The sequence below is a fragment of the Psittacula echo genome, assembly GCF_963264785.1.
Source record: "Psittacula echo genome assembly, chromosome: 17".
Classification (NCBI taxonomy): domain Eukaryota; kingdom Metazoa; phylum Chordata; class Aves; order Psittaciformes; family Psittacidae; genus Psittacula; species Psittacula echo.
This window is the reverse complement of record NC_137753.1, coordinates 2,348,960-2,362,718: the sequence shown is the minus strand read 5'-3', so window position 1 is coordinate 2,362,718 and position 13,759 is coordinate 2,348,960. Positions and strand designations below refer to the sequence as shown.

At 46.2% G+C, this 13,759-nt stretch overlaps 2 protein-coding genes across 6 annotated transcripts; one reads left to right on the top strand and one right to left on the bottom strand.

Moving 5' to 3' along the window:
* Positions 1-825: 825 nt before the first annotated feature.
* PARK7 (Parkinsonism associated deglycase) lies at positions 826-11,636 on the bottom strand. Of its 4 annotated transcripts, XM_080631444.1 has the most exons (9): positions 11,598-11,636; positions 11,139-11,221; positions 10,623-10,778; positions 6,524-6,659; positions 5,385-5,486; positions 4,699-4,758; positions 3,805-3,874; positions 2,148-2,234; positions 826-1,231 (listed from the first exon to the last, which is right to left on the bottom strand). In XM_080631444.1, the coding sequence occupies exons 4-9, from the start codon at positions 6,611-6,613 to the stop codon at positions 1,071-1,073; spliced, it is 570 nt and encodes a 189-aa protein (XP_080487570.1). In that variant the 5' UTR covers positions 6,614-6,659; positions 10,623-10,778; positions 11,139-11,221; positions 11,598-11,636; the 3' UTR covers positions 826-1,070. The 4 variants fall into 4 exon arrangements, with proteins under 4 accessions (XP_080487570.1, XP_080487572.1, XP_080487571.1 ...); XM_080631446.1 differs by lacking the exons at positions 10,623-10,778; positions 11,139-11,221; positions 11,598-11,636 and adding an exon at positions 9,143-9,563; XM_080631445.1 differs by lacking the exons at positions 10,623-10,778; positions 11,139-11,221; positions 11,598-11,636 and adding an exon at positions 8,895-8,925.
* On the top strand, positions 9,661-12,737 carry TNFRSF9 (TNF receptor superfamily member 9). Of its 2 annotated transcripts, XM_080631442.1 has the most exons (7): positions 9,661-10,200; positions 10,284-10,400; positions 10,595-10,732; positions 11,173-11,239; positions 11,388-11,524; positions 11,746-11,880; positions 12,015-12,737. In XM_080631442.1, exons 1-7 carry the CDS (start codon positions 10,086-10,088, stop codon positions 12,140-12,142), a joined length of 837 nt encoding a protein of 278 aa, XP_080487568.1. In that variant the 5' UTR covers positions 9,661-10,085; the 3' UTR covers positions 12,143-12,737. The 2 variants fall into 2 exon arrangements, with proteins under 2 accessions (XP_080487568.1, XP_080487569.1); XM_080631443.1 differs by lacking the exon at positions 11,746-11,880.
* Positions 12,738-13,759: the final 1,022 nt, after the last annotated feature.

Below are 13,759 nucleotides of genomic sequence, written 5' to 3'. Positions count from 1 at the left end.
GTTCTGACTGTGCACTTGAGATGTATGCTGAACTACGTCTCCAGGTGCTGGGGTAGTCCAGTGAGGTGCCACCTTGTAAGCATGATGTGCCAGTCATGTAAGATGACAGTGCCAGATAACAGCAGAGTTATTTCATAAAAGAAAGGGAGCAAAACCAAAGATTGATCCCAACTTCTTAATTCACATGGGAATACAGCCCACTACTTTCTCCGGAGAGGAATTCGGAGCCCAGCAACTCCTCTAAACTGACACATGTTCACTTAGGCCAGGCTTGTTGCAAGTTCCAATTTACAGTAAGCAGAAACAAGCACTGCTATTGGTGGGAGACTACTAAATCCAAACTTGCTGCTTTATGCTGATTATTTGCTGCTTAAATAGCTCAGTGGATCTGCAGTCATTTAACACAGAGAAAATTCCAACAGTATCATGGATAACCTGCTAGCTGTAGAAATTCCAGTGTGCTTGACAAGGTTAAGAACACTCCACAATGATCATCAAGTCCAGCTCCTAACCCCACACAGGACAATCTAGAAGCTAAACAATGTATATACGAGTGTTGTCCAAATACTTCTTGAACAGACAGGCTTGGGGCCATGACCACTTCCCTAGGGAGCTTGTTCCAGTGCTTGACCACCTTCTCATTTCGGCTCATACTTGAGGAACTGTGTAAGATTCTATACAGAAGTTGTTTCGAATAGAACATTGATAGCCATAGTGGTAAAAAAGGTTTCACAGGTCTGGGTTAGGAGGAAACATGCAAGCTAAAAAAACACACAAGCAGGATTGCTTCATTTTTATTTACTTTGCAAACATTTTCCCATGTGATTTAAATGCCAAGAGCTAACTAAGGTTATTAGGTGCTGACTGCTTTATTGTGATGAAGCTTTTTGCTAACAGGTTCTTTTTCCAGGAATAAAGACCACTGGTTTGCTAAGGTGTCCCAGGTTAGGGAAGTACAGTTGCTAGTTTCACAATTAGACTGTATTTACAACAGTGCATCTTACTGTTATTCCACAAAGGATGAGGTTCTCTATCTGAAATTCTTCTACTCCCTGGCCCACACCAGGATTTCACTCTTTCAGTATTAGGGGTGCCTTCACCTGTTCAGCCACTTCTTTCCCCATCAGTGTTTCAACAATGGCCAACCCAAATTCAAAGCTGGTACCAGGACCACGGCTGGTGAGGATGTTCCCATCTTTCTCCACACGGCTCTCGGAGTAGTTGTAGTGTGCTTGGGGAGGACACACAACAGAAAGAGGGTCAGTTTCCAGCAGAGTGCCCACAGATGCTTCAGAGCATAGACCTGCCTGCCAGGACACTGCCACTTGCTGCCTGTAGGCCCTGATGGCAATCAGCATGCAGTGACAACAGCATCATGCTTCATAGGAGGACCCAGCCTGCCTTGGGTTCTGCACCCCTGCCCCTCCGGAACCAAGCAGCTCCTCACTGCCTGCAGTCCGCAGAGGAAAAAGGCACACAGCAGTCTGGGAATGCACCTCTGGATTCTACAAGCTCCTCAAGAAGTGTTCACTGTGCCTGTCAGCTCCTGTGAGGTTACTTTTGGAAGTCAGGCCGCTTCTGTGTAGCTGTTCACAACCTTCTTTTTTCCAAAAGCATGCAGAGTGAACTGGAGGAACCCTGCCATCTCCTGCTCACCTTCAGACTTCTTAATGTTCACAGAATGACTTCTTAACAGTACTTCACCACTTCTTCCTTCAGGTATGAAAAGGAAGTGTGGACCCATGAGCTGCTCACAGCATGAAAGCACTATTCATTGGAGAGCAGGAAAGGTGCTACTGGGGTTTGCTGCTGGCAGCACAGAGGCAAAGAAGCCAAAGGGCAACAGATGGCTCAGCCTCAAGAGGCTAATGGGGAAAAAAATGCTCCTAATATGACAGCAGCAGTGTATTTTCCCTAAGGATGAGAATGTCAACAGAGCCCTCTATTTTCAGGTTAAAAAGACTCGAAAATACAGTCTTACCATATTCAGTTGAATTGTGATTATATTCAGGAAAGCACTATGGCAATTCAGAGAAACAAAATATGATACAAAAGCTATTTTCCTTTCTTTAAACCAAGGGTTCAGCTAAAAAATAAACTAAATCTGAGAAGGGTTTAGAGAGAAACTTAGAAAAGTCAGTACATACCTCCGTTCATCATCTTATCTTTGGCCAAAGGATGTGTTGTGACTTTACTCCCAAACCCTATTCCATGTGCCAGAAGGGCAGTAGGACCTGTAAGGACACAAAGCTGCACCAGTGAGGAACTGCTTCCTGCTACAAACACTTTGAAGAACACATGTTCAGGCACTAGGCCCTCAAGTGGCCAAAGCTCACTGTGGACAGACTACTTTTCATAAAACTGATGCCAGCCATATCTCTAAAGCAAAAGGCCTGAGAGAGAACACAGCTGGGTAATCCCTCCCATTCTATCACACAAAATGCCCTATGCAGAGAAACACACAAAGAAAAGAGAAGGCTTAGGGAGCACCCAGTGCACACAGCATCCTACATGTGTTGTGCTGCCTTTGAAGAACACTGGTCATTTCACACCCAGATAGTACATTTTATTTAACACTGCTTGAAACTAGAAGACATTAACAAGGTCCTTTTACTTTATGACCTTGTTAAGCCTTGAATTCAGGGACTTAACAGGTAAAATTTCATTTGAGCAAGTCTTTACATATTGCAGTTGTGTGCCAAGCGGTTTTTTTGACAGATGATGAACTAACTGTTAAGTTTTTGATTTTAGCAGTCTTTCCCTTTTCATACTTCCTTCTTGGCCTGAATTGAGGAAGGACTTTGGGTCAAGAAGTCTTAGGTCATCTGACCAAAAAATCCTTACGGAAATTCAAAAAAAACCTGAAGGGAGGATTTGCCTAAAGTGAATTTCATTTCTGTACATTCGATTTGCTTCAGATACAGTCTGGGAAATAACCTTCTTTGTGTTATCCTGGAATCTGGTCTAAGAATCATCATACCTAAATAAACTGTGCTGATTACAAGAAAAGGCCTTTATTGGGCAACCATGAATTTGAGATTGCTCTGCGAGAGAGAGAGATGGAGAAGCAGAAGACTGACATAGCCAAGGTCAAAAGTGTTCACATCTCTCTATGCATTTCATCTAACTGAAGAAAGCAAAAAAAACCCCAGCAATGTACCAGAAAACACTCCACAAACACACTCTGTTAGACTGTCTTTTACACACTCGTTGCCACTTTCCTTGTTCTCAGCTACAGGTACCTAACCCAGCTCCTTAGTTCAGTCAGGAGCACTGGCAATTGTTCATCTTGCTTTGTTCCATACAAAAGGAATGGACTGGATACCCAGCTGGGCAGAGTATGTAAGCAGACAATCCTCTTTCCTCAGGGTAATTCCATCTTTTACTACCACACAGATGAGGAAGGATGAGCCTGTAATTCTATATGTACAGCCTTCCTTCTGAAGTTAAAGGGCAGGAGAGGAGATGTGAGATAAATTTATAGCAACGATGTCCTGCCAGTACCATGTCCTCACAGAAAGATCACCAAAATAAGCACATATTTAGTACAAAATCTTAGCATGTTACCTTTTTATTTTAAATACAACTGATTCGAAAAAACTAGATGTCAAGCAGAACTTGCAGGCTAAGTGTTCACAGGAATTCAGAGATTCTTCTATTACATTTAGATGCTGATGGGTGCATGTATAGTACAAATCCCTGCTACTCAATTCCAGGAATACAGATTTCTCAGACAGGAAACGGTCTGCATGCCCCTTCAAAATATCCAAATGCTTTACAAATCAACACACCTTTTTAACCCACCTGCACAGATAGCAGCAATCAGGCCTTTTCTGCTTTCCTGGTCCTTCAAAATTTCCTTCACAGCAGGAGACTGTATGAAGAGATCATTTCACAAGTCATTGTTTGGGGTTGATTATTTGAAGCATGGCTGAATTTTTTTCCACTGCAAATTCCTAAACAAGTTTTACAAAGAAAACCAGCTGACAGCTCCCCATCCTGCCTCACAACAGAGGCCAATGAAAACACTGAGAAGGAGAAAAACTGAAACCCGTAAATACTCGTCCCACAAGGCATGAGCAAGGAAACCAGAAGGCACTGCAAGGAAGTACTTGGCCCATGACAAAGCTAGTTTAATCCATAGTTATAGAAAGTCACTGCTTAAAATCTTTGCAAGGCAAATAAGAAAGATTCATGAGATACCTCCAGTCTCTTCAGTTCTTAAGAAGATTTATATGGGACACTTGACTCATATTCCAGGGCTTACAAACTGTGTGATACCATCTAAATCCTATCTGATAGATCAACTCGTTTGTCCGCCTGCCTTCCACAAAGTATTTATACTACCACTGCAACAATTTAGCACCAGAGACAGAATTCTTGAGCAGAGTCCTGTGGGTTCAGCCTGGTTTATATTTCGTGGAATTACATCTTCATTTGCAACTGTTTCATCTTCATATGATTAAGAACAGAGATGTTTTCCCACAATACAGAGCACCCTTCCATTTTTATGCTGCTTAACTAGGTATTCAAGAATTCACCCAGTTCTCCCACCTATATGTTGACAAGAAAGGCTTAAGACAATTAGTTTCCTGATTCATTCAGAAGATGAACTGAATCTGCAGAATTACTAAGCAAGTGTAGACCACCCACTACTCACGAGGATGCCCATAAATCTTTAACATATCAGAACTTTACCTGTGACAAGTTTTGAGCTCCAAGGTTACCCCCAGGCAGGACCACGACATCATAAGGTCCCTAAAAAACCCCGTAAGATAAAATTATTCTGTTGAAGAGAGGCTGGTACGTAGATTACACTGGTTTAAGGCCACTACAGCTGAGTGGAGTGAGAAGCAAAAGGATCTACCTTTCTTCCACTGAAGAACACTTTACAATCAGAGAACCAGTTCCAATCATGGAACAAAATACCATTTCCTGTTCTAGGAAGAGCATATTATTGACAAAGTCTGTCACAGAACTACTTTTTAAGCCAAGTAAATTTGCTTCAGCAAGCAAATGGCAGCTCTTGCATTGTAAGGACAAGTGTTTTTTCTCACTGCACAGGTCTAATTACAGCATCCTTTAGCTTCCCATCTGAACTTTTCAGCTGTTTTTGCTGGGATGACTAACATGCAAAATAAAATTCTATGCTTGATGCTTTGCAAAACCAAATACTTGTGCAGAACGAAATCTGTTTGATCCTAACACGCTATGAAACACGGTATCACCAAAGGGGAGCATTGCAGGATGTACAACTATGTGATTCACTACTGCACAGAGCTACCGTAACAGGCACCATATTTCTAAAGGTAATGCATAAGCTTTCCGAATTCCTCTGAAACTGTGAGAAATGTTGGCCATTATATTAGATCAGGATGACCAACCTCTTTTCTGGCATCTTCAAGACTGGCATCAGGGCAAATGAAGACATCTCGACTGCACTGTACTGGTTCTTTTCCTGTGAGGCCTGCAACAGTCACCTTGATCTAACAGAAGAGTATTTGTATCATTACAATTCAAGAACTCAGGAATTGTACTTATCTGTTAGTTCTTAAGTATAACACAGAATAAGCAAAGTTCTACTGAAAACTGTCAAGAACAGGGAACACTTAACCTTCCCCAAACCATGATTAAATCCAAATGTACAAGGTAAGTAGCGATTGCACCTAAACACTAACAAATACCTCTAATAATTCAACTTTTGAAACAGGACATTTAGAGAATATCTGATCCCATGGGATTTAAATAAAACAAAACAATACAACCCAGGAGAGCTGGACTAAGTAGACCGGATAATGAATTAAAAGTCTCTTTGCAGGCTCAAGCCATTTTCAGTCACACTTATGGCATCTTCAGTTTTCTCCCTTGACTTTAAGATCCCTGGTTATAATATCACACAGCTCACATTCACTAAACAAGCAGGCAAGCTTGTTCTTCTTATGGCAGCCAAAACAGGGAGTACATTAATGGAATGACAAGTATGGTGGGAGCAGGTAATTTTTATTTTAGCCATTTCTAGACATGTGAAATTGGTGTGTTTATGTTAAATCTTATTTTCATACCTAATCAGATGACACCTCTACAACTGCAATAGTAACAAAGAGCATGAGGAATCCCTCCAGACAGAACTCCAGTTAATACCAGGATTTATAAACGTAGCTCAAGAAATGCTATGTAATATCATGAGCTGTAATGTAGAGTTGTAGAGACCCTACAAATAAAAGCACATCCTGCCACTGTGCATGGCAGTAGCCATGTTTTCTGACAGAGTAAGATTTACTTGAGACATCTGTTCTACTCCACATGAGGTCTGTATTTTAAAAGGCCGTCTTTTGCACGAATGTCACTTGTCACGCATGCTTATCTGAGCCAGGGCACACAGAAATGCTAACAGTAGGAAGACACATTTTCACTTTATATAACAAGCTACACCTTGAACTCCTCCCAGTGAACATCAACTTGAGGCAAAAATTTTCCCTTGACCAGGCACTCACAAAAAGCTTTTCACTGTCTGCATACTCACCCCAGCTCTTCTCATAACATCAGTGGGGATTACAGTTTCCATTTCCTCAGCCCCTTTTGCTAGAATCACCAATGCTCTTTTTGAGGCCATTATCTTGAGTGGTTGTTATTAGGTGAGAGGGTTGTGAAGGGAAGAGCTGAAGGGAGGGGAGACAGAAAGAGACACTGTGGTTAGAAGGCAAATCCCCTACTACAAATCCTTCCAAACATTTAAAAGTGAGTATTTTGCATTTTTGCATTATCTTTCATTTAAGCCACCTCAATGGTTCACTAACTTCAATTCATATTCATAGCAATCCCACTTAAGTAAAAATCTTTTTACAAAGAATGCATTATGGTATTGAGGGATTAAGGCATTTGTGCAGTGGGAGGCACAGCACATCAGCACCAATGGCCTAATCAAGACTTTACATGACTGAGTGTGCCAGAGAGCAGGGCTCAAGGTGGGTGGTAGAACTGTTCTCAGTTTGCACACCCTCACTCATACCCAGACTACTGACTCCTACCCAGGTCAGCATTTACAGAAAGGGCTTGCATGAGCTTTGACCTCATATCTGGTATTTAGTTTCCACATAGCATGAATAAAAAGTTTCCTGTGACTTGTAATGACTTGACCCTGCAAAACCTCAGCAACAGATTTTTCTGGGTATGTCACAGTTTTGTGGGGGAGAAACGCGTGTGCATGTGTGATGGGGGAGCAGAGCACAGAATTTAGCAAATGGAACAAACTAGACTTTTTTTTAGCTCCTAAATTCAAGTTGAGGTCAATGTCCAAATTTCCATTTGCAGGTTAAGTTAAAGTAACTTTACAAACTTACACTTTCTGACAGAAGACTGTGAAAGCATCTGTGATTTAAGCACGCATTTTACAGGTCATCCACCCTATGACACAGGACTTTTTTTTTCTCTATATAGGGACTTTCCTTTTGGAAATGCAAGTAGCATCTGGGAACTCTTCATAAAATGAGATCCACGTTTCGTTGCCTACTTGAAAGGAACCCATCTCCTCATCCTGTTTCACCTTCGTCTACTTCCAGGTTCACTTCCTACTGTTAGCCTCATTCAGAAAGACGTTATTTCTAAAATGCAGTAATATACAATCATAGAATAATTGAGGCTGGAAAGGACCTTAAGATCATCTAGTTCCAAACCCCTTGCCATGACCAGGGACAAATATATGGCAGAACATCCCATAGCAGAACCAGCCCAAGCAGACTAATTCAGTGTGACAAACCCTGCTTTTAGGGTAGCTTTATGTACTGTCAACACAAGGCCAACTGAACAAGTACAATGAAATCATAAGTATTAGCAATAACTTCAGGACAACATGGAGCTTTTTAACAATTCATCTTGAAGGTATATGCTGATTTACAAAATTCATTTTCATGAATTTGTATGAACACATCTGAATTTATTCATAAATATGTATGAATTTAACTACCTCCCAACAAACTACATCAATAGCCATAACATGGAAATACTGCATTTGCTTTTTATCACAGCAAAATACTGTAGATCATAGTTTGTATCCCTCTCTCAGCAGTTCTCTAGATGCAAATAGCCACCTGATCCTGAAAGCTTTTATCTTTCCCCTAATCCAGCAAAATGCAGTCTCTCCCTACTGCCCCTAGACACTTACTGTAATACACTGGCAAATTCTTGAGCATTAGTACCGCTCTTTACGTGGGTGCATACGTACATAGCTGCCACACTGTCTACGCTACCAAGGCAAGAATGTGTTCAGACAAGGCAGAACGAAGTTACATTGCCACAGCAGACACCCCGTTTTAACCAACTATCCCCCCAAAACACAAACTGTTCGTTTGCCTCTCAGCGCCAGCACATGCTCACGCTACCTCGAACCTTCAAGCTACGCATACTTCCCTATGGGGTTACATGCACATTTCTCGAGAGGGGGACTTCTGGCAGTTAAATCAGAAATCCAAGGCGGCGGCTTTAAAGCAATCACGCCCTGCAGTGCCTCGAGAAACTGCCGCAGAAAGGGAAGCTTTAACGCTGACCAGCTCAGCTAATCCCGGGGAAAGGCCACGGCCCTACATATGCATGTTTATTTTAGGACACGGCGCCATGCGACCTAGCGGGGATTTCACAAGACCACGAGCAGGGGCACAGGGCGAGGCTGCAGGGCCTGCAACCGCACGGAGCACAGACGTCGGAAGGCCTGGTCCCTTGGAGTCAAGCAGGCGGCCTTCCCCCCGGCCCGCCGCAGCTCCCGCTCGGGCAGGCCTCGGGGCCCCACGCACCCCCCGCGCCAACGGCCACGGCCCCCCGCGGCCTCCTCCGGCCAGAGCCGCCGAGCCCACGGCGCTACGCGGCCCGCGCAGGCGGCCAGAGCGGCGGCCGCGACTCACCTCAGCCGTGGCGCGGGCGACTGCAGGAGCCCCCGCCCCGGCCCCGCCCTTCCGCTCAGCGCCGCAGCCCGCCCCCTTCTCCCCACTTAACCCCGTTCTCCGCCGGCGTCCCCCGCACTCGTCTGTCCTCGCTCTCCGTTTGCACAACGCTCTGGGCCTATCCCATTCGCTTGGAGCCGCTTCAGAGCGCGCTCCGGTGCCCTCCGCCATGACCGTGTCGCCCTCCTACAGCAAGGGCCAGTACGTACCTTCGAAACGAGCTGCCGCAGCTGCTCAGCGGCCCTCGCACCCCCCCTGCTGAACCAAGCTCTGCCCAACCGGCACCCATTCCCCGGGACCGTGGCTCCGGGGCAGTTTCCCCCGGCTTTGGGAAGTTTCAGTATTGTGCAACAGACCGAGCTGCTGACTGGGCCCCTCAGAGCCGCAGTGGCCCCCTGTGTCACGGGGCAGGACCTCTCCGGGGGCTTTCTTGAGCTCTTGCTCCCGGCGCGGGGACGTTTACGCGAGCTGCCCATACCGGGCTTTAGTGAACCTGGACCGGCCGCGTGCCCTGTGCCGCAGCTCCGGTGCAGCCGCCGGCCCGTTACAACCCGCCCCGGAGCGCCTCTTCCCGCCTCCTGCTCCGGCCCACAGGAGCCAGCACCGCCCGCGAACACGCGACCGCGCACGAGGGCCACGAGCAGTCGCAGCGGGCGGGGCCTAGCGACCGGGCACCGCCGGGAGCGGGAGGGTGACACCGCCCCGCTAGCGGGCCGTGCGCAGCACGGGACCCCTCTCCCGCGTCAGTCACCGGGAACGGATGAGTGGCCCCCCCCCCTCCCCGGGCCCCGCTCGGTTCCAGGGGCGGTACTCGAGCACGGCCGAGGTGTCGCAGCCATGTCTGCCCGTGCCCCACCACCCGCTCTCTGACCCTCGCCTTCCGGGGGCACGGCCTGGCCGGCCCGGGCTGGCGAGGCACCGCGGGGATTCCGTGCAGGGCTCACCGGGAAGCCTCAGAGGGCTGCGGGCGCTGCCCGGAAGAGCCGGGGGTCGCGCTGCGGGGGGAGGGGGGCCGGAAACCCCCACACCAGGCCGGGGTTTCCCCACCGCCCGCGAGTGACGCAGCCGGGCCCTCTGGGGGCGGCCCCCTAAGGACCAGCACCAGCAGCCCCTCTCGCAGTGCCTCGGGCCGCGCCGCCGCGCACTGAGCCGATGGGAGCGACGGCGGCGCGGGCGCAAGTCGCGCTGCTGCCGGCAGCGGTGCTGGCGCTGGCGCTGAGCCCGCATCCCGCGGCCGCGGTGCCGTGCGGCGCTGGTTGCCCAGCGGGTGAGGGCCGGGCCACGCTGGGCAGGGAGTGGCGGGGGCGCCGGCGCGGTCCCTTGGCAGCCACTCTCCGTCTCGGCCCGCAGGTACCTTCGTGGCGAGCGCGGACTGCTGGCGGGGTGAGCGGTGCCGGCCGTGCCCGCCCGACACGTTCTCCAGCGAGGCGGGACTCGACGTTTGCACCCTGTGTCGGAAGTGCGAAGGTACCGGGCGGGGTAACAGATGGCGGGGCCGCCTGTCACGGCCCTGCGAGTGACAGTGGCACTGCCAAAACAACGCGGGGCTGCTCGCTGAAGCCACCAGCCAAATTGTAAGAGCAAAGGTCCCGAGCCTTTGCTGCACCGCACCGGGCAGGCCTGAGCGCGCAGGTAACCTAACCCTTACTTCTACCGTTCAGGAATATTCCGGTATTTAAAAGAATGTACCTCAAAAAGCGATGCTGTATGCACGTGCAAGGAGGGGTACCGCTGCAGCGGCGACGGCTGCTCCCGCTGCGACCAGAGCTGCGGCGTGGGCCAGGAGAACACCAGGAGTGGTAAGGTTGCCTTTCCCCACCACCAGATGCACCACTGCCTCTTGCACTGCACGGGAACAGTTAGAGTAAGGACCTCACTAGATAAAAGCTGCCACTGCTATGAACAGTTTGCACAGAAGCAGACAAACCCACAAAACTGTAGCTCAAATTGTACACTAATGAGTTCCCTTCTCATGAAGGCTCTTTTGTCATCACCATGTGGGAAACAGCTGGGAACTCTAAGATTTAGACAATTGTGACATCCTGTGCCAATAAACTGGCCCTGCAGTTGAGTACCATACTGGACCATAGCTCACACTTGCCTCACATACTTAGAGCAGCTTATGAAATAGTAATTATGATCCACATCTGTATAATTATTGTACAAGCAGGCAAAAATGTTTCACATGTTGATTTAAATGCTTACCTTGTACAAGTTTACACATCCTTGTCTGTTGAAGGTTGCCAGGCTTGCCGCTATGGAACTTTTAATGATCAGCCTGATGGCTCCTGTAAAAACTGGACCAGGTAAGTCATGTGAAAAATAACTGCTACAGCTATTACATTTGGACTGGACTTTTTGCCACGGTTTTGGTTTGTGGGTTTGTTTGCTCTGGGGTTTTTTGTTGTTGTTTTTTCCCCCCTCTCCTCCTGTTTTGCTTTAAATGTCTTTTAGGTGCTCTGCAAACCAAGTCCTGGCACCTGGAACTGCAGCAAAAGATGTCATTTGCAAACACGCTTCAGATAATCCCACTTTAGCCACTACTCTGTCTACCACGGCTCCTGCAATTCCATTTTCTATCACTGTGCCAGGTGAGTCATTGTATAATATTGCTTATAGAGCTAAAGAATTATGACTTACTTTGAAACATGCTATAGCCCTCACCTCATTTAAAGCAAGAGTCTGTCCTCTGTTCATTGCCAGTGTTGCTGACTTATCTAGAAGCAGAGTTGGAGACAAAGTTGTCAGCTGATTCAAGGGCAGTAGAATTCTGCTCTGTAACACTTCTTAGAGAATACTGTTTGCTTCCTAGGGAAGGACCTCCAGATGGACATTGTCAGAATTTCTCTTGCTGTAGCTGGGCTGTTGTGCGTAGTGTTTCTGCTGCCTTCATGCATATGCTTTAGTATCTGGCAGAAAAAGAAACTACCTGCTGTCTTCAAGAAAAGTAAGAGAAATGCTCTTCAGTTTTTACTGTTGAAATCAGAAATCCAGGTTTTTAAATGCTTTCAGAGATAGCTGAAAATAGTTGTGGGGCTTTTTTTAGCCTTGGAAGTCAGAAACACTTGCTCTTTTCTTTAGTGCATACAACATCTGAACAGTCAATTCAGGAAGATGATGCCTGCAGCTGCCGCTTCCCTGAGGAAGAACAAGGTGAATATAAGGATTGTGGCAAATCCACAGAATTCAGAGATCTTTTGGTGAACTAGGAACTGGACTGTCCAGGTCATCCACATTGGAATTTCCTTTTGGAACAGGGACCTGTTTATATAAATAGAGGGTATCAGAACTTGTGAATTTCCGAGGGTTAAATAGCAGCCACTGAGGGAAAAGCGGATCTTTTCCATCTCTCAAAAAATAAATAAAAAATACTTTTTTTTAAAAAAAAAAAAAAGCTCCAGTTTGCTGACTTTATTTTAGAACTGGGAATTGTGTTTCTATGAAGTGGTACTTGAGCTACATGTAGAAAAAGTTTGTACTCAGAACAAGTAACAGGTGCAATGGCTTTGTGGTCCCTCTTATAAATGGTGCCTGAACCATAATTTACATGCAGCATTTGACACTGAAGAGACCTGTAGCACATAGCGGAGCCGTATGCAACACTTGTGGTCTCTACTACCATTTCCAGCCATCATCTTGGGGCTTGAGCTCCTCCTAAAGTTTGGCTCAAACCCAACAGGCTTGGGTTTCTTGTGCAAACAGACAGACCTCATTTCAGATCCCATCAGCCCTAAAAGCAGATACCTGGCCTGACCACTGCACACCTTGTATGTAGGAGAGAGGAAGCCATAAAGATCTACAGCTGTGAAGTGTTCCATAATAGCTCTCATCTGCTGTTGTACTACACTGATAGGCTTCAGAGAGGCAGTGGAAACACTGAGAAAAGCTGTGGTCGACTTGGTCTTACCAATAGATGTTACTGTGCAGCTAGACTGCACCATTTCAGCCCTACATCATTCAACTCTGATCTTTTAGGTGATGCAAACATTCTGTACCTTGCAGATGTGATACATGTCTGGTACTATTTTTAAAACCTTTCCAACCTCAGGGTTACAACATCAGACACTATCTCTTTGATCAAGTTCAATTACTGTTACTTTCGTCTTTAAGAGAAAAAAGAAATGCATGTTTGAGTCATGGCATTCACAACATTTGTGACCTTCTACAAAACCAAATAATTTATTTCTTCAGTAAGTGTTACTCAAAAATTAGAATGAAAACCCACCAATGTGTCATGTAAAGGGCGATTTTCCCCTCTCTGTGATTTCAACTTGGAGAATGCTATTCTTGTGTTTGAAGAATGACAGCCCATCTCTCCATGCAGCAGGAGACTACAATAGCAGATTAGTTCCACCAGACCACACTTCCATATTTTGATAAACTTATTTACAGTAAATATAAAACTATATGTGAGAAAATATCATATTGAAGCCTGAACTGTGAACTTTTCATCCCTAGCCCAAGTCTTCTCTTCATTAGTACCTTCAACCATGAGAACTAAGTGACTATTATGTCAAGTTCACAAACTTAAAGACATGAACAGGACACACAAGCAACCTTTGCACCAGTGGACAGTATCTTAGAATGGGATAAAATAGTAAAAGTAGTGCTTGTGAATAGTTTCTAATCCACACGTAAGGTATGAGAATTGATGTCTACATCCTGTAAAAATACCGAAACATCCAGTGTTTTCTCCTTGGAGAAGAGAGACAGCAGCTGGAATCCTACATTTTGTTAGTGCTTTCTGTATATATTTTGAAATGCTCCAAAGACAGTGCAGACCCCTTTTTTTCCTTTCCTGTACTTGAAGCAAAGTCAAGGTACTT

What these genes read in the sequence shown, in the direction of transcription:
- TNFRSF9 (XM_080631442.1), top strand. Translation starts at nt 10,086, where the DNA reads ATGGGAGCGACGGCGGCGCGGGCGCAAGTCGCGCTGCTGCCGGCAGCG. An exon ending in CGGCGCTGGTTGCCCAGCGG is followed by an intron (nt 10,201 to 10,283) that starts GTGAGGGCCGGG and finishes CTCGGCCCGCAG; the next exon opens with GTACCTTCGTGGCGAGCGCG. An exon ending in CCAGGAGAACACCAGGAGTG is followed by an intron (nt 10,733 to 11,172) that starts GTAAGGTTGCCT and finishes TGTCTGTTGAAG; the next exon opens with GTTGCCAGGCTTGCCGCTAT.
- PARK7 (XM_080631444.1), bottom strand. Translation starts at nt 6,613, where the DNA reads ATGGCCTCAAAAAGAGCATTGGTGATTCTAGCAAAAGGGGCTGAGGAA. An exon ending in ATGTTATGAGAAGAGCTGGG is followed by an intron (nt 5,487 to 6,523) that starts GTGAGTATGCAG and finishes CTCTTCTGTTAG; the next exon opens with ATCAAGGTGACTGTTGCAGG. An exon ending in TTGAAGATGCCAGAAAAGAG is followed by an intron (nt 4,759 to 5,384) that starts GTTGGTCATCCT and finishes GGGGTTTTTTAG; the next exon opens with GGACCTTATGATGTCGTGGT.